The 20,351-nt window shown below is 38.9% G+C and overlaps 1 protein-coding gene and 1 long non-coding RNA gene across 2 annotated transcripts in view; one reads left to right on the top strand and one right to left on the bottom strand.

Annotated features, from left to right (window-relative positions):
• The window catches only part of LOC121957879, a 69,467-nt gene that overhangs the window by 30,573 nt on the left and 18,543 nt on the right, over positions 1 to 20,351 (top strand). The window contains exon 2 of the long non-coding RNA XR_006106797.1: positions 1,134 to 1,180. This is a non-coding gene — a long non-coding RNA (uncharacterized LOC121957879). The remainder of the gene's footprint in view (positions 1 to 1,133; positions 1,181 to 20,351) is intronic.
• kcnk9 (potassium channel, subfamily K, member 9) overlaps positions 11,147 to 20,351 on the bottom strand; it is a 46,270-nt gene continuing 37,065 nt past the window's right edge. Inside the window, exon 2 of the mRNA XM_042506670.1 lies at positions 11,147 to 12,022. Coding sequence (XP_042362604.1) covers positions 11,148 to 12,022 — 875 coding nt within the window. The 3' untranslated portion in view covers position 11,147. The remainder of the gene's footprint in view (positions 12,023 to 20,351) is intronic.

Here is a 20,351-nt window from a genome sequence, read left to right as displayed (position 1 = left end):
GTTGTGTGTGAAGCTATTTCACCCAGACTTCAGGGCTTCCGTTCAGTTTCTGTTTGCTTTTTGAGACATTAAAGCCTTCTCACACAATATTTTGCCCCTGTTTATGAAAAATAAATATGTTATCCCAATATACTCTGTTTTTCCAATTACATTTTTGCTTGGATCCCCTCAAGGCATCCTAAGAACTATTGAAGGTGTCATCACATAAGTGTGTTTCACAAAACGAATTTTGTCTTTTATGATTTTGCTTATTTCTTCTTTTATTACAAAATGCTGAATACTTTCACCTCTTCGGACCTATAAAAATCCTTCATACATTTCAAGAAAAAAAAAATCACTGGCTGAACTGCTCATTAATATTGGGCAGTAATGCGTTACATTAATAATAATACATGTTTTATAAAAAAGTATTGCAACAAATAAAATTTCAGTAATATTTTTACAGTTACCCCCCCAAAAGAAATAACTCCTCATAATGTTGCTTTTGTTGTCAACCCACTGCCGATTTAAAATGTCCACAATATATCACATCTGCAGATTTATTTTCGCATCTGTCAGCCAATATTTGTATGTGGGGCCAATGTGGGTGTTAAATAATGCGCCCTAAAATGGGTGCTATGGGGGATTGTCCAAGCAGGTAAGGGCCCAAATAGGCATCTTATCTGAGAACCACTTGAGTAAACCCACCCATGTGGGCAATTGGCACGGGGCCATTATGAAACTCTTAAACAATCTCATATAGGGTCAATTTTTCAGCCCATTTACTACCCACATGGGCCCCACATACAAATGTTGGCTGGGTGCATGTCACAAAGCAGCAAGCGAATTTGGCCAATGGGCACACTTTGATTCAGCTGCTGGAAATATTCCAATCATTTTGATTTTGTTGAGAGGAAAGATGATGAGAATAGGATTTTTCTTGGTCCTACTATGACTAATGCAAAACAATGTAAAGTTGAAGATGAATACTTGGCCGGGGAGAATAGCTGTATCTCCACACTGGCTAAACAACCAAAACTGAATTTTAATTGTGGACAGCTGCTACGAGTGATAGAGAACTAATAAATCTCGTTGCTGGATATGTGGTGGGTAAAATGTCACCTATCTCTGACAATTGACTCTCTGTCTTTCAGATAGATCCTTTGGAAAGTACCAGTCACAAGCAACAGAAGACCCCCAGGTAAGAATCATTTGCAGTCAATCTAGTCTAGGCTACACCTACTGGATTTTACCTGACATTCACACAGAGACAAACATGCAAAGTTGGAATTTTGAGTACAAAGGACACAATTTCCACATTTTCTAACAGAAAATTAATCTAATAAGTAGTGTGAGGAATTACTGTTTGAAAAGAGTAATACACATAGGTAAACACAGCTCCCACAGAAGGAGCTACAGGCTACAACATGGCTAAAAACATACTAGTGACGATTTTCAAAACAACTTGGCACATGGGGGCTACAGGGCACTTTGATTACTTCAGCAGTATGGAGACATTTTGTGCTTTTATTTTTGTATTTTTTCAACACATGAATCTTGGACACCATTTGCTTCAGTTAATCAGGAGATGAGTGCAGTGCCTTTTCCCCATGAACCTCTGTGTGGCAGTGTTTTGTGGACTATAAAACTTAACTTACCATTGTCATGTGGATTAGCAGATAATGACTGAAATTTCAGTTTTGGGTGAACTATCCCTTTAAGGTTTTACCCTATAGACAGCAAAAACTGAAATGTGAAATACTGCAGCAGCATAGTGTTTGTAGCCTTGTATTTACACCGATGCATGTTTGAGATACAAGGCTGTTCTCATGAAGTGTTTGCATGTTTTCCTATGAGAAGTAACTCACCCAAATTTGAACCAATAATTTGTGCATAACCCATGTATTTTGGAAGGCTGTGATCACATGACCAATGCACTAATGGGAGTAATTTATGAATCCTAGGATAGAGAAAAAAATGGCCTGTCTTACTTTGCCTTGCTTTGCCTCTGATTGGCTTACCCTGACAACACATGAGGTGCCAGTGTGCGTATTTGCCCATGTAGTGATGTCTCTGACTTGCTACCGAGTGCTGCTTGTTCCTGTCTGTCAGTTTGTGTTTGGTCTGGGTAGATTGTAAAACTAAATTGCCCTTCTGGGATAAATAAAGTTGTCTGAATCTGAATCTAATCTACGTTGCGTTACATTAATTATATAACTCCACAATAAGGATGGGGGGGTAATTGTAAGGATATCATACGAACTATAGTTTGTGGATTTTTGTAGGTTATCAGCAGAAGCATTGTATGAGGATATGTTGTAGATGCCCATTGTTTCATCAAAAAACCTAATGAGATGAATCCAGGTTAAAGCCTTTATTTCTTTTTTTCTCCACTTAATAAATCAAATCAGTCACAAAGAATAAGAGAAGGGACTTAAACTAAGTGTTACATAAGGATTTGTAACCTTCTAAGTGACTGAATGGTCGATAAAGGTGTTGCAAATCAATATCCGACAGATGTCCTAAATATTGTCAGCTTTCACTGATGTGAAACTTTGATCAAATTCCCTTCAAAGTCCCGGCTCTGGTAATAGTTTTCAGAATAAATATCCTCAGACAGGCCAGATAAGACAATGATGTGGTGTGTGTTGCCTGCAGGAATATCTGCAGATCTTAATCACTTCAAGACAGCAGCTTATTTTAAATTTGAGCTCCATCGCTCCCACGTCACTCTCATTTATTATATTTAGAGGCAGACTGTCGCAGAGTTTTCCTGCAATGGATGAGACTGGTATTAGCGGGCAGTTGTGCCTCCTACAGTAGATCCATTTTTCATCAGACAGACTCAATCACGGCTGAAAATCTCCTGTTTTCCGTTGTCTCATTCTCTGGCCTCGGGCCCCAAAAAAGCGGCATGTCAGCACCTGCTTATTGCAAAGCTTCATCATATCATTGGCGTGGTGGAGACGGTCCCGCTGCAGAACAACTTGGCTCCGCTTACATGATCATTTAAGATGCAAAATTACAGGCTTGACGCCAAGTGATGGCCTTTACGCCCCTCTGCCACTGTTCTTATTGTGTCGCCCTCTGCGCTGCCTGACGTTCTCGGCTGACAGTATAATTATTGCGGTGTGGGAAGAGATAAAAAGGGATGTTGCTGGCTCATTCTCCCACCTACTGAACATCCAGCTGCACTACCCGGGCTACTTGGAGAGTAGAAGAAGGTGACTGGACAGCAGAGATCAGTCAAATTCAGTCAGAATTTGTGACACATAACATTTGATGCCATTTTGACATGAGGTTTTCAAGACTTATTTTTACATCAAGTTGTGCCCATATTAAGCAGTGTTCTAGACAGTGGGCATTTTTGTGCCAAAACTTACAATTACAAGCATTCAAGAAGAATTAAATAATTAAACTGTGTTAATAATACCCTTTTCCAACCCAAATTAGCATGCAGATTTTTTAAATGTGAGATAACCAAAGTATAGGCTAAACATAGGCAATAGACTGCTTCCATTGCCAGTAGACCAGAGTCGTGTACACAACTCTGTTGTACTCAAGTATGCATTTCTGTTTTTTTCTTTATTGGTGTATCACAATCAGCATCACAAACAAACCTGAAAAAAGTGATAGTTAACAGTGGGAAGCACCAAGGAGTTTCTATCTGTCATTAATTCTGTCTTTATTTCAAACTCAGTGCTGACTAATTTAGAACAGTATTCAGGCACTGCTTGGACAGAGACAGACGGTATTTCGTGATGGTGCAAAATCACCAAAAGGTAGCTTTTGTACCCAGTGTTGTATATGCCTGTAATGCAGTATTTCTATCACTGCTGATTAGAGCTTACCAGAGCTGTAGCTGATAAATACCCATGACTACTTCAGAGTGATTTGTCTAGGGAATAAATGTTACCTTTAGTGATTGAGTTTGCATAAAATTATCTCTTTTTTTCCTCTTTCAGATAAGATTTTTCTACTTTTATTTGATTCTCGCCTGAAAGGCTGAATAATTAAGACTCTCAGTTTAGCTTGCAGTGTCTCTTTGTAGTTATAAGCAGATCATCTTGGAGGGCTTGACATGTTAGAAGGCCACACTTGTCCAAACCTTGACTTAAAAAAAAGTGTGATTTGGGGAAAAAAATATTAGTCAAAGCTTTGTAAATAAAATATACCCAAGAGGAACTTTAAATGAATTCTTAAAGTATAACTAAGTTGAGAGCTGATTTTGAATCAATTTAAACTGAGACCAACTGGCCTACGGCACATTTAGAAATCATTGAAACGGTTGTTTTAATGAATATGTAATGCTATGACTCCAGGCTTCAATTGTACTGTTTTTTTAACAATGAAAATTTGCGATTAAATTTGTGAATTAAACTTTTCAGTGGAGCAGCTTGAGATGTGAGACAGTTAGAAGAAGACAGAGGGTTTCAGAAGGAGGCTCATCATTTTTATTCAAGTGTGTCATGGCTTCACTCAGGCTGTGTAACCTAGTAAGTCATTCACACCAAATCATGCACACACACGCACCAAAAAAAAACCCAAAAGAAAACATACAAATGTAAAATGTTATGTAAAATGTTCATTTCACTCTGAACAATTCTCAACAATCTCTTCTCTGTGTGGTGAAAAGAGAGGGGGACCCACACTGGAGTGTACTGTACAGACATCAGTTTCAAAATTGTGACAGAAGACGTCAGTTGGTTTAACATAACCGCCAAACCACATGGATGCCAACGAGATGGGATATAATCTCCTGTAAGGAATATGGTACATGATATTATTTGTTCATCAAATCCTACAGAAGAACCTATTGCAAAGGATATTTCACAAATAGAAGTTATGGAACACAGCCGTTCTATTATATTGTATTACACAGATAGTAGTGCAATTTGTGTCTCTTTGTCCCTGTCGGAAAACATGGCACTGTTGACAGAGAAATGGCCTGCACATACTGCCACATGCAGTAAACAGCGCCTGGAAGCCAAGCACAGCTACGTACAAATGCCGAAAAACAAACCAATAACTGTCAGGAATAAATTCACCTTTCTGTCGTTTGATGCCGCGTGGCAGGGAAACGCTCAAGAAAATAAAATGTCCCACTGTTTGTCTCTTGAGAGCAATGGCGTGTGTGGCTGTTTCTCTGTGCCATCTGTGTTATAGAGTAACATTCAGTCGAGGACCATCAATATGACATTTGGCATGATGGTAGACAAATCTGAGTAATATGTGTGGGAGGGGTGGGAGAAATGATCTGACTTGCAGCTCATGAAAAGCAAATGAGTTCATTTGTTTGCTGCTTCCGTTCAAAAAAGGAAGAAAAAAAAGATCCATTATGGCTGATACATTCCCCAAAATGTTGCTTGGAAAAGTTTGAACTGAAGGAGGGTAGACGACACTGATCACCATCAGTGAAACATATCTTAAGTAGGTATTTGCTCAACCCTGTCTGTATTGGAAATGTTAAAAGAATAATTCCAGTTTATTGCAATGTGGGACTTAGTTTTGCACTTAATTCTTAGCAATTATTATAACATTGCATTCACCTAAGTAATAGCTGAAACCTGGGAACAAGAAGTCCAGAGAACAAGAAATGAACGGCCACACCTTAAAACAGATTATCTAAACCAATTTTCAAGAAAGTGTGATCACAAATAATCAACCAATCAGAGCAATGTCAATATCAGACCAATATCGTATTAAACTTAATCCGTAAATCTACCTTCTACCTTGTGATAATCAGAAACTCCGAGGGCTGAAAAATTAAGTCAACGTGGAAGTGCCAAAATTGCAGTTCTTTGAATGGCCACTTGAGGTTCGCTCTGAAAGCAAATCAGTACCCATAGACCACTATGTTAAACTGGTACAAAAAAAGTGTTTGAGTCTTAATAGCTTATTTTCTCATTTGTGACAACTACACAGGAATATATTTGTTCATATCTCACCCATTTTAATATTTTAAGTCTTGTTTAGTTTTCCTAGTAAGTACATATTGTTTAATTGTTTTAAGCCTCTTTTTTTTTTGCTAGAAAAATTAGCATTAGCATTATCACATTTAACCATAGCGGTAAATGCACAGTGCTTATCAAGCTAGCATTGAGAGATAGGTTTAGCTCTTCCATCTTGCCCAAATATGGTCTCTTCTAGCTCCAAAAATCCAAAATGGTGATGGCTAAATGCCAAACCGGAGGCTTCAAAATGAGAGCCCACAAATTATTAGGTGACATCACGGTAGCTACATCCATTATAATATACAATCTGTGGTGACAGTATGTCAACGTTGGGTTTTACTTATTGTACTGCCCCCTAGTGGCCAAAAATAATCAATTAATGCAGCTTTAAAAACAGGTAGGCTCAGTTTTGTCCTATATTTTAGTGAATGTTACTCAAATGCACAGATGTTCACTTGAAAGGTCAGTGCAACAGTGTGACTCATCCATGTGTTTTTAATTGTTTTGGACAATGATCAGCCCTTAGCTCAACTGCCAATACTTGTTATAAGGATCCATTCATCCATTGTTTTTGGAATTTTGATTTGATTTTTTGCCGGATTATTATTGGTGATCACGGAAGCATTACCTTTGAACCTGCTTAATCATCCAGTTTTTTTTTTTTTTTTTTTTTTTTACCCATCTGACGTCTTTTTAGCAATGTTGTGGCATTCCCATATCTCAGCAATTACTGGTAGGCCAAAAGTATTAGGGGCCAAAACTATAAAAAAGAAGGCCCAAGTTGCAATGAACTGGAACAATCTTTCAAGCTGTTATAGGACAATTATGTCTTGTAAAAATAAGGGAGAGATTTAGTCTGCTTTGGCGCTTGGTGTGGACATGGTTATAGACGGTAGGTGTAAGGTCAGATGTCTATTTTCATCTCCTCATATGAACTCATTTGTCAGGTCTTAGATCTGTCTATACGTTAACCTCATTTGCACTCCAGACCTCCATAACCTTCCAACAGGTTTGCTAAAGCACAAACAGATCCGCTGCATTTAAATGTGCCCACTTTCAACAGAAACACTGACCGCTGTTTCTTCAAGGCACGTATGCTAATGTGTAAAAATACATATGCATCTCAGCCGTGAAAAGGCCTTTTTATTCCAAAGGTTGTTATAAACATATTGTACAGGATATTTAGATAAGCTGGTATTAGTTCCAATAATGAAACAATGCTTGTAGGACTTATCTCAGACTCCACGCCTGCTTAGGTTTGACACGACTGAATGGGATCCATGGCATTTTACCATTTGTCCAAACAGAGTGGCATTCCCTTTGTGAGGCATGATCAGCTACCCAGGAAATTAATGGAAGCCTGTTAAACACTAGGCTGAAACAAAAAAACTGAAGGTAATACTTCCTGAAAGTCAAGGTCCACAAATGGTGTTGGTTTCCAGAAATATTGATTGATTTCAAATGGTATAGCTTGCAGAAGAACTAAAATAGGTGCCAACCCTGCGTTACTTATAAAAGCCCCCCTTTACCCCAATCTTTGCAAACCACATAAACTCAATTCACATTTGCAGCTTTAAAGGCCAAAATTCCATGTAGCGCTGTTTAATTTCGGAGGTCAATGATGAATGTGAATATTTTGTCTTTGACAGCTAGTATTGAGCTTTAAAACAGGTCTGTAATCAACACACATATCCAGAATTGCCCAAATATTTTCCAACCCTGTCTCAAATGATGCCTATAATGCAAACTGACTCCACATTGTACATATTTGCATCAGGCCTCAGTGAGATAATGCATCTCAGTCACATTTCTCTAAAAATTCCTACTATTTGGAAGTGAGGATTTGATATGTACATTGTATTATTTGGCCAATGCACTTGCACTTGTGGGATTGTGTTTGTTAAAAGAGAAAAACCCCCCAAAAAAGTGATTCATTCAAACCTGAGAACAAACATTATTGTACAGTTTGTTTGAATGAAACATTTGAAATCAAAAGTATATCCCTTTAAGAATGGCAGGACTTTGGCAAAAGAAACAGCTCGTATTGTAAATCATCCTTAAGACTATTTGCCATTAAGATACGTTTAAAGTTATTAAATTATTTCCCCATTCATCATACAAAGTTCATGCACTTATCAGGTCTTTCAAACATAAAAAATCCCTATCCTTTTTCCTTCTTCTGATATTTTACAGAAAATGAAAGGATCATACTGATGTTATTAACTTTTTCTTATCTGTGATCTTCCAACTGTCCCCTCACATTAACTCACACTCACTATTTCTCCGTGTTGATGCCTTTATCAGGTCGTGTCTCCCTAATGGCTCCAAAGTGCACCCAAACCTCCAATGTTGTCAGTTTAGATCTGCATGCTTTTCCGTCAAACAGTTCTGCTCCCAGTATTGCGTGGTTAGATCCGAGCAGGGTTCATCAGCAGACCTAGGGTCAGCCACTACAGGCATGCATCATACACTATGCAGGACTTTGGAGCATAATCATGCAAGTCCTTTGATTAAAACTGCTTAGAAATTCAGCTGGAGTCATTTAATTGCACTTTGGTAGCTGCAGGTTAAAGGAAAAATCCACCTTCTGATCCTCTTACACTGTCTTATATCATCACTTCATTAACTTCAGTCATTTGATAATTTTCCAAGAACTTGTAAATTCACTTCCCTCAACTTGACTCATCAGGTACATTTTCTATAATACCTCTCAGAGAACTTGTTGCACCCAACCATAGGTGGTTGTGTTGAGCTACCTGGCCACTGTAGTTTGTAGAGAACATGTCTTGATCATGTGACCATTTCTGCAAGGTCGCCTTGAAGGGGCACATGACATTTTACACGACATTCAGTTTTCTCGTCACAAGGAGTATTGCTGAGTGCATACTGAGTTGTATAGTGTGGTGAGTTTGAGAAAATAACCTAGATGATGTCACTGTGATGTCATCTTAGCTTGGGCTGTATTTTATTTTTTTTATTTTTTTGAACGACAGACTGCGTGACAAACTTGAGATGTACAGTTTGCAAAAAGTTGCCATTTAGGAGGCAGTGATGGTCTAATGAAGGATGCCATTGAGTTGCATCATGGAGACAGTAGGATCTAGTGTTTTTAGAGCTTGAGCCTTACTGCACTCTTAGAAATGAAGGCACTAACTAGAACTATGTAAGATTATTTACTGTATCCCTGTAGGAGGGACCTTTTTGGAGGACCAGGTGAAATCATCTGTGAAAGGTTCCACAAAGAACTGTCTATGAGAGGTTCTACAGAAAATCCCTCTATGGAATATTGGTTCCATCCAGAACCTTCTCTGGGTGCTTTGTCCATAACCTTTCTACTTTCTTAGGGCGCTAACAAGAACCCACTCACGGGATTCTCCTGGAAGTCCTTTTATATTCCAAGGGTTTTATCTAGAACCAATCCAAGGGTGCTCTAAAAATAGTAATTGACTACATGACCCACAGATCTCTCGTCCAGTAATCATGGTATTAGTTTAACAAGTTAACCTGGGGCCAAGGGAACCATGTCCAGCAGCCTTAGGCTTCAAGAAGCTCCCGGGCTCATGTGGTCCAGCACACCACTCTAAATGTATGGTTGAAAATTATATAATTAGAGGGAAGAGCTCTAGTGAAATAACGCTATGGGGGATTCTTTTCTATTTCAATGGTGCAGTAGGATTGCAAACCGAAATATGGTTCTAAATTAGAACAAACACAAAATGGCAAGTACCAGTTACCTGTGAAAAAAATGTCAGATGTGGTATTGTATGTCATGAAATGAAAGTAAAGATATCAACTGTGGCAGAACATAATTAAAATAGATTGATTAAGGGGATTCCAGATACATCTGAATTTCAAAATATATTTTGAAATATAGGTAAACGTTTGAGTATTTTGAAGTGAGGATATTTTAACACCCATGCTTTCAACAAACGTTGAAGTACTCTGTCTGCCAAAAATAGTTCCTTGGGTGAAAATGGCCCTTAATTGAACCCTTCGTCTCACAAAGAACTCCTTTCTTCGGAAAAGGGTTCTTTAGAAACAAATGGATCTAGATAGAACATCAGCCCTCCAGGAAGAGCTCTTTCAGAACCCTTATTTGTAAGAGTATAGCGACTAAAAGTCAGAATGTCTCAGCCTCGGCTGCATTATTCTGTTTTTAAATCGGTCTTGTGTGTCCCCTAACTTAATGGAATAATAAATCACTGAATGATTGCATTCTGGTCTATTCTGGTCTTTACTGTAAATGAGGAAGCTGGCCTCTTTTACATTGGAGTTACCCCTATACGGTTGGTGTAATCAATCGAAAAAACCTATAATATCGGAGATAAATAATCAGTGTAAAGAGGAGTGTACTTTATTGGAACTTATATTCAGTATGAGTGCCAATGAGAGAAAAGTACAAAACCAGCCATTAATACAGACCCCATAATTGGCAAATCTCTTTAAAAGCAGAGACGAGAGTGGATTCTCCTTTAGATCGATTTTACATGTCATTATGAAAAAGGCCGTAGGTGAAATTAAAGCTTTTGTGGCCAGATCCGATTCCAGATGATGGTGAAAGATTAATAACAGCAGCATGATCCTTTGAATCCAAGACAAGCAGACACCTCTGTACGGCTGTTCTACAAACAGACTAAAGAATGTCACAAAACCATGGCACACTCATTAAATGACATCTAATGCACATGCTAATATTGGCAACAATATTTTGGCTTGATGTGTGGTGAAATCATTGGAATATATGATTGCTTATAGAAAACAATACCTGATGCTTTAAGTCATTTTAAAATCTCTGTCTGCAGTGAGGCAATGGAGTAGTACATAACGGTAAAAGTTTCTTCAAGTTAAGGTGAAACAAGCATACTCCCTTTTGAAAAATAGCATTTCCCTCAAGTGTGCATCATTTGGTATGTAACCAAAGTTAATATATCAATTTTGTCATGTAAATCTGAAACAAGGAAGGTCGTTTGTGTTTTTCAATGGAGCAGTCTCTTGAAAAAATAGACATCCATGCTTCATGCTTTGCATCCCATTGTGTCCACGCTGTTCTGCACAGTGTTCTTCATCTGTTCCCAAGAATACTTTGTATATTACACACAACTGAAAAAGGGAAAAAAAAAAAAGTGCTGAAATAAGATTTGGTAAGGAGCAGCATTGGAAATGTTTGACCTTGTGTATAAAACATGGACACATTAGTCCTGTGTGTGTAAGGGTTTAGATGGATTTCCTTCTCCTCATGAGCTGGTGATTGTCTGTGAAGCTGTGGAGACCCGGAGACACCGAGCTAATGGGCGAAGGGAAGAAGCTGTTTTTCAAGGTGCTGGGTGAGATCTCCTCAATCCTATAAGAGACCGAGTGAAAGTACTGATTGGGATTCAGCTGCGAGCTGAATGAGTTCTGATGGGAAAAGGCACAGCCCAGGCCTCCCCCAGAGCTGCCGAAGTCATGCGAGTGGTAGTGCATACAGGAGCAAACTGACTGCAAATCAGTCACTTCCGGCCGGTATGGCTCGCGCCGCCGCCGGCCCTGCTGCAGCGACTCGTCCTGGATGTGGATGATCATGCTGTTCCGGTTGCCGGCTAGCGAGGCCCGTTCCTCGGCATCCCGCCGCTCATCCTCGCTGTTCATAGTCAGGAAGCGGAGCACCACCAGGTTGAGGAAGGCCCCGATAACCGTCAGGCCGACCAGGATATACATGAAGCTAAAGGCCACATACAGGGGCTTCTTCTGGAGGGCCCGGTTTTTTTGAAGGGCCACAAAGTCCCCAAAGCCTATAGTTGTTAATGTGATGAAGCAGTAATAATAAGACTGGAAGAAGCTCCAGTCTTCGTAATGGGAGAAGGCAGCGGCGCCGATGCAAAGCGTGCCGATGCAGGAGAAGAATCCTACAGTCACCATGTTTTCCATGGACACGTCGGTGATGCTCATGCCGCAGCACTTCTTGATGCGCTTCAGGAGGTACTTGACAAAAGTGTTCATCCTCTCGCCCAGACTTTGGAACATAACAAGAGTCAAAGGGATTCCCAGGACGGCGTAAAACATGCAAAAGGCCTTTCCTGCGTCAGTCCCCGGCGCTGCATGCCCATACCCTGAGAAGAGAGCAGACAGACAGCACACATTAGTGAAAGATTTCACCGGGCGCTTGCGAGGCGGCGGTGGCGTTGCAAGCCTCATATTCACTACTCAAAAAGCCCCATATCAGCTTTTGTTTACAAACATGACCAAGCAAGAAATCTTCTTAAGAGTCTGCAAGCGCTGCCAAAAGGAGTATTGAATAGGTGCATGCCACAGAAATGTGTCTGCTCATTAATCTTATTTGGACTCAAAGATTATGGCGGGCGGGGCAGTCCAATTAGTCAGAAGTTTCCGGTGAGGTAGAAGAGTTTGTGGGATGGATCTGAGAGGAGTCATGGGAGAGCCAATGAAGCTTTTAGCTTAATTAAACTTTATCTTTAGCCCACAAACTGCTGACTCACACACAAACAGACTTTTGAAAAATCAACCTGTGGGGCTAACAATAGGATCCATACACTGTGATAGGTTTAATTTTTCAAATTCAATACAAATTGTTTGATGCGCTTTGCAGGAGATTACAGTATGAATGAAGCTGTTGAATATGCAGGGCTGGGAAAAAACAAAAAGAAAGAGTGTCGTATTGATTATTGCTCCTCTACCACGGCCAATAACTGTGAGCATTAAACACTAAAATCATAGCCAGCAAACGCCCACCCTCAGCTGGCATGTGCATCAATTCAACAACTGCCTTCCAAATGGAGTCATAATATTTTTGGTGTACTGTATGGCATTATTTATTTATTCATTTTTGACATGTCCTGAGCAAGTTTCGTATTTTTTTTACGCTCTCAGATATTGATTTTGTGTTTTCCCATATGGCTCTCCGCCCACTGGAGCATGTGTTTAGTTACACTTTAAAAAATAACGACTCGACTGCAGCAATGTTATTGGCAGGAGCAACCAGGGCACTTATTTGTATGTACAATGTGTATTATCAGCCTGAGGTAAAAAGAAAAGTACTGTACCAGTACTGTGAGGAGAAATGCATTATCAAGGTATGAAAGGTAGAATTAATTATGTGATATTTATATAATTGATCCTATATTGTATCAGTTTCCTTTATTGAAATTGACAAAGTTTCAGAGTTCCAAATTCATTTAACCCTCCTGTTATGTTGCGGGTCAAATTGACCTGTTTCCAAGTTTAAAAATACAGGAAAAGTGTTTTTAATAATTTTTGGAGCATCGGACAACATAAACACACACACACAAAATGTCATCTCTGCAAAGCAAAGACTTTTCTGTCTTTAGTAGGGCCATTGCCGTCTTAACTTGGCCTTAGATTGCCGTCTTAACTTGACCTTAGTTGTTGTGTACAGACATTGCCCCGTTCAGTAGTGGAATGTAAGAATACCTCAAGTTACAAACTTGAATTGATACAAGTCAATAAAGTAGAGGTCACTGATTTTAGGGGACATAAACAGAAAAAAAACATCATTTTGAGTGGAAGGGGACTCTAAGTAGTAATTTATTCCATCTATGATAAAAAATAAAACTAATAGGTATCCACTTTAGCCTTGTATCTGCTAAAAAAGAACATCTATAGATTGTATCTCGGACCCAGTGTATGAAAGTAGCTGCCTAATTCAAAGCAAAATCTGTTGAAGAGATCTGATGCTGTTTCAATACTAAAAAAACAAATGGAAGTGGAAGAAAAACCCAAATCGTATCTCCATGACTAAACACTTATCCATATATAATGGTGCTCATCCTTTGCAACCCAAACTTTATTACATTTAAACAAAAAACCCAAGATGTTGCTACATCTGAAATGAGTGGGAGAAAGCCATATATTTATATATAGCTGTTACTGACATTCAAAACTAACTTCACTCACTCTAATAATCCTGCTTTCCCTGCCAGCTAGTGTTGATCTTCTACATCCTGTGCAGCAGTAGTGATGTTTTGCGGCACTATAATGCCATGTGTACACAAACACAGCAGACCACAGCTGACCACCCCCTGCCCTGGTGTTACACCAGTGAGGAAATATGCTCTACAGAGCATTAACACTTTGCCATACCAATAACCATTTTCAAAATATCTTCCAAAAGTTTTACATTTTCCCTTCCTTCCTGCTTATGCCATCCATTTATGTTTATCACAGAGCATTGTGAAGATAAATTGTCTCGAAATGCACTTGTGGGTTTTATTATCTGCATCCACAATGATGCATAACAGTGATAGATAATTTTTGACCTTGGAGACCAAACCAACATGGTGGATTATTTACAGTATTTAAAGTAAGTTTCAGTCTTCATAGTTCATAGCGAGCTGAAATGAATAGAACAATGTGGGCTGCCAGCAAACAATCTAAAATGCTGTGGCATGGTCTGGAAAATGTGAAACAAAAATGTAAAGTGCATTTAACTGTGGTGAAAGATGTGGTATTACTGGTGGAGCCTTGAAGTTTGAGGTCTGTGCAGGACGGTGAAGGATCAGCTGCGGGTCAGCGGCGGCACACTATGTCACTGCTGTGCACTGACTGCAGATGAGCTGAGTTAATTCCTCGGACAATGAGCGCATAACGGTATTTCCACAGGTTTCTATCAACAACAGCAACCTTGTTAAAAAATGCCTTAAACACACAATTCTCCACTGTTCTCTCATGCAACCAGAAGGGATAATAAAAGTAATATGCTTTGTGGAAATGAGCTAATCAAGACAAATATGATGCAAATCTAGGGCCTTTTAAATCTGTCTAAATTTTTTCTAGAATCCACTTTATTTTTTCTCAAATTCTGTGTTTTCCATCCTCATTCTATCAAAATTTTATGATTAAAGCACATTTTGTCATCAGGAAGACTGTCTGGTCACATTGTGAATCAATGAATAAGAAAATTAAAAATTAGATTATTTATTAATTAAAAATCTAACAAACATGACTGAATTGGATATAATACAACATTGTGCTATTTTTTGCACTTCTCCTCATAGCTTAGTGAATGCATTAATATAATAATTAATACAACCCAATAAATGTTATTTTTACAAATGTGTTTACACATTATTAACATCTTATTTAAAAAAAAAAAAAAAAAGGACATGGTTATTGGTAGCTGCTACCTGCTACTGCTTTTTAAGTCCCCTGCGGTGGGTCACATACATATCACATCCTTGAAGCATCATGCTCATCCTGCCCATGGTCCCATGCAGCCGGCTGTTTTGTTCTTTATTAGGAACCGTTTTGGTGCTGTCACTACGTCCTATTGCAGCTTAAAGGCGAAATCACTTGCAATCATACCTTTTTATATAGAACAGCAAGGTGGCATAACTGTGCAGCAGTTCCACCTTGAACAGGCAGTAAAGGAGCTTTTGAGACGACATCCATTTGACCTTGGAGATATGTGTGAGGGCTACCTTGATGCAGAGTCATCAGGTGCTGAATCCGGAGTCTGGACGACCCGAGAAGCACAAAAGATCAGGAACTGACCTAGCTTGGCTGACCGAGAAAAAAAGACTGCGATCAAGCTAGCAGTCGCATATCTTTCCTGTCAAACCTACCAATGCTGAAGTTGGAGACAACATAAGCAGAATAGAGGGAAGTCTTGGTAGCGATAGCAGAGGACAGAAGCTATGTGCCCATAAAAAACCCAAACATTTATTCCAAGTTGTTGTTTTTTGCAAGTCTCTGTGAAAAAAATGCTCATAATGGTAAAGGAAACTTTTGTCATTGTTTTTGTCGATTGCAACCCCATTTTTCCAAGATATTCCGTGTTTTATAGCTGATTCCATTCCATTCCATTTTTTTATGATCTAACTCTGTGATTCTATTTTTTCTGCAAGACATGAGCAATTCATAGTAGTAGTCTCTACAGTGTTCTCACACAATTTATTCTGACACCTTTGCATGCAGCTTGTGAAAAACCCATCGGGGTCAAAGTAAAGATCGTGCGAAATGCAGCAAAACATGCTTTTGGCATCCCAAAATTGTTTGTCAGTTCTAATTACATTGCAGGACATATTTGTATTCTACCCAGCCATCTGTCTTCTTCCCTCCTTGCTCAAAATTAGCAAATTAATTGATATTGATTCTTATTGCTTGAATTTTCTCTTGTGCAGTAATTAGGACATAATGAATTACAGTGGCAGCTGGGAAGAGACGACAACTTTCATTCGATTTGCGCGACGACTCAACTGCGCGGGCAGATTACCACAAATCCCCTCCGCAGATAATCTCTCAACATAATGTCTCACACTTAGAAGACATCATACCAGCTAAAGACTATTTCTGTTTAGACGAGTCATTTGAGGTTTCTGTGTGACTGTCGCTCTAAACAGCTTCTCCCCTGCTGCAATCACACTGGAGTGTATTAAGTATTGATTCAACCGTCGCCAACTGCAGGGTCACCACACTTATGTGTTCCTGTTAGATTTGCCAAAATCTTTTTAAGTTTAAAACAGATGATTGCCTGACAATGTGTGCTGATGGTTGATAGCATTGCGATAACAACAACACAGGGTGTCATGAAAGCAGTATATCAAATAGATAAAAAGCTCTGAACTCATGCCCACAGTGATGTCATAGCAGCTCATGTTTCAGATTAGTGTCTTTGCAATTTCCAAAGCAATATGTAGAAGGATAATTAACATGGATTAGCAGGGTCTCAGAGGAACGACCTGCAGACCTACAGAGTGGATATTAACTACAAGTTATCATCTGTGATGTGTTTGAACCAGATAATGTCCGCTTGGCTACTGTCTTTAATAGATCAATAAAGATGACAACTAGTGGTGACGATTGCAGATTTCAACCATCTGAAGAATTTCTTCACTGTTGTTCACTCAGGTTAATGGACCTACATTGTATAGCACATTCCTTGTCTTCTTACCATTCAAAACACTTGTGACACCTGTCACATTTGCCCATTCACACACACATTCATACACTGGTGGCCAGGGCTACTGTAAAAGGTGCCACTTGCTACTCAGTATCCTTTTCAACTTTCACTCAATGGTAGAACAGCCATCTGGAGCAATTTGGTATTCAGCGTCTTGTCCAAGGATACTTTGACATGGGGGAGCTGGGGATTGAACCACCAATCTCCCAAAGGGTGGACAACTTGCCACCCTGTTCAGCAGCTCAGGTGCTTTTTACCTGGAGCCAAATTTTTTAGAGTTCTCTAAATAAAGCAGTTTCACATCACAAATCAGTGTTTTTCTTCAAATTGAATTAACTTGAATTAAAACAGTTTCAATTATTCTTATTTTCAGGTAATTATACAATTAAAGAATATATCCAGTATATCCCCCTAAATCCTTTAAACTGGACTTAAGGTTTTCAATTTGCTTTTCTAGACTGGTAACTTTTATTTTCTTTATGGAAAATCAACTACTGCACAAGTTCAGATGCAAAACTATGGTCTCTCGTGAAACAAAACGCACACAAGAAGTAATTGCTTAGCGCTAAATAAGTAAAAGATGTTTTGTTTGTTTTTTTTTCTGAGCCAGTCTCTTAAAGTATTTCTTTGAAGTTGTTGATGGGATGTGTGGTTTTCTGCAGCGCCGCTGCACTCTGTAATCTGTTTGTCCTGTTATAATGACTCTATTATCTGCTGTTGTCTTGGGAACAGACATATTTGCTCTGCCACACAGAGCCTTGCCACGCACAGGTGCTTTTGTGCTCATGAGTGCACAGGTGAAAACGTGTGTTCAGTGCAGTGTGTATGCAGTGGAAAGAAAGTCACGCTCTTTAATGAACGATAAAAGCATAAGAAAAGGCCTGGTCACTCAAACATTACATAATAAGACACATTTGGAAAATGGACAGCCATGCAAGCACCCTAAAGAGGAGGACGTAACATATTTTCAATCTATATTCTCTTGCCAGCTGCAGCAGACAAGATTTGTTTGCAGAAACACACCAAGTCTTATCAGCCAGAGGCACAAAGTGTGTCTGCAACAGAGAGGCGCTCTGCAATCGACTAATTGAGATGCTGTAAGTTTGTGAGCATGTAACTCTGATGTGGGGAAGCTCACTAGTAGTCTTTGAGAAATTGTCTCCAAAACAGATTTTTGATAAAAAAAAAAAAAAAAAATCTTTCTGGGCCTCCTTTTGTGAAACTTAATATTTGAGGAGGTTGGATTATAATAAACAATACAACAACTGATTGCTAAAAAAACACATATTGTAATAACAACTGCAGATGAAAATCATTGTCAGCATTTCTCCCTAATCCTGGCATTCAAAAGTGGAGTAAAACCAAATCTGCTGGCCATCTGCTAAAAAATGACACACAAAAAAAAATTAGTAACAAAATAATTTAGTAAAATTATCATTTTCTTTGTACCTTAGTATTAGTTAAAATAAACAGCTTTCCAGGTCAGTCCAGTGCAACCGTTTCTCTCTCAAAACATTTCAATTGGAACATTTTCTGTTTCACTGCACATCTGTTGAGTCACTCTTTAAATGTTTGAACAAACCAGAGTGGGAAGTGTGATAACACGTCTACACAAAGGTGCCTCAAGAAAATATTTTTAGAGTCACTGGGAGTAGGTAGAGGCAAAAACTGTAGCTAAACACACTTCCATGTCAAAGTCTTATTTTTCTACAACCTCCAGCCACTAAAGAACACGTGTTCAGCCCCGATAGCAGCTCTGTGAGACCGCATACTGATGTGTTTACGCTGACAATGCTAACATGCTCATGTGGCAGGTGTGTTTACCATGTTTTCTGTCTTAGTTTAGCGCGTTAACTTGCTAACATTTGCTAATGAGCTCTGAGCACAAAGAACAGCTGGGTGTCAATAGTTTTTCATGTTGTAAACCAAAACATTAAGATAAAAATTACATCTTGACATTATGGTGGCACTTAATGAAAAGAAGGAGATCCCCAAAGGAGAACATGAATTCATGTACCAAATGTCAATCAAGCAATATCATTAACAGCTCTATATGTCAATTCATGGTGGCGCTAGAGGTAAAGTCAGAGGATCACAATAGTTATTGGGATACATTGTCTGAGAACAAGCTGCAAACGCTGGGGCAGAAAAATAACAAGTAATGCTGAAGTGCCAAAAACTACAGTTCCTTGAAATACCGCTTGAGTCTGGCTCCACAAACAAGTCAATCCCCACAGACCCCCATGTTCAAATGTCTTACTTAACAGCAGAAATAAACATGTTTACAACGTGGTACAAAAAAACTATTTTAGTCTCTATCAATAATTTCTCATCATCTGTAGGCATAGATGTAGCTGTCGCTGTGTTTTCAGTTCATGAAACTTACTTGTAACATTTTGGTTACCTAAAAAAGTCTTGTTCAGGGTTTGGTAGTACAAAAACACTCCCAAAAGAGTTGAATGTTTAGTTTTTCAGGTTGCCTAAATACATAATACTATAGACATAGAGCAACTCTGTGTGTTATGTTTTTGTTTTGTTTTTGTGTTGTCAGTTTCTCATTGCTTGGTGTTCCATATTGAAACTTCTTGAAACTTGATTCATTAATTTAACTTTAACTTTTTTAATTGCATGTTTTAGAAAGTGCAATATAAATAAAACTTTACTTACTTACTTACTTACTTATTTACACCTGGTTTTAATAGTTTTAACTTGTTTTTTTCACAAGCATAAATAAATATCATTATCTCAATTAACCGTAGTTGAAATAGCACCATGCTAACAAAGCTACCAGCTAGTGTAAGGGTAAGTTCTACTCTCTTGTCCAAATATAGTCACTCCTGGCTTGAAAAATCCAAGATGGCGGCAGGCAAAATTTTGAACTCTGAACCAGAGTCCACAAACCAATAGATGACATCACAGTTACTATTTTCCAGTTTTTTAAAGAGTCTAAAGGGAGACGTTTTCCTTCAGGGCTTAGAACCCTGAATGTCTGAGCAAAATTAATGCCAGTCCATCCAAAAGTTGTTGAGAATTTTAACGGCATAAGTAAAGAATTTGACCTGCTGGTGGTGTTAGATTAAAAGTCGGGGGATCAGTCATTATGATTATTCCTCTCTGGTCTTGACTGCTATAACAGCCCTCTGGCATGGCCAGCAGTATGCACAGTAAAAACTCTGCAAACGGTCCAAAAATGCAGCAGCACGTCTGGTCTTCACCCAGCCAAAAACAGCTCATGTTGCTCCACTTTTCATCACTCCCCTGGCTCCCTGTGGGTGCTCGCATTAATTCAACTCACTAATGCTCAGCCAAATAGTGTCCAAAATCATGACACCCACTTGGTCTATGAGCCTCCTTGTTCAAAACCATCTACAAACGGACAAGTTCTACCATCACTGCAAGACAAAAAAACTCAATACAAACTTGTCCCTTGTATGCTCCTTAGCTGATGGAGTGAGCGATCAAGCTCAATTTGGTCAGCAGAATCTCTGTCCGTCTTCAAAAAT

Source organism: Plectropomus leopardus, chromosome 18 (genome assembly GCF_008729295.1).
Source record: "Plectropomus leopardus isolate mb chromosome 18, YSFRI_Pleo_2.0, whole genome shotgun sequence".
In the NCBI taxonomy this organism is placed as follows: Eukaryota; Metazoa; Chordata; class Actinopteri; order Perciformes; family Serranidae; genus Plectropomus; species Plectropomus leopardus.
The sequence above is the reverse complement of the archived record's forward strand: the minus strand, read 5'-3'. Positions and strand labels throughout refer to the sequence as shown.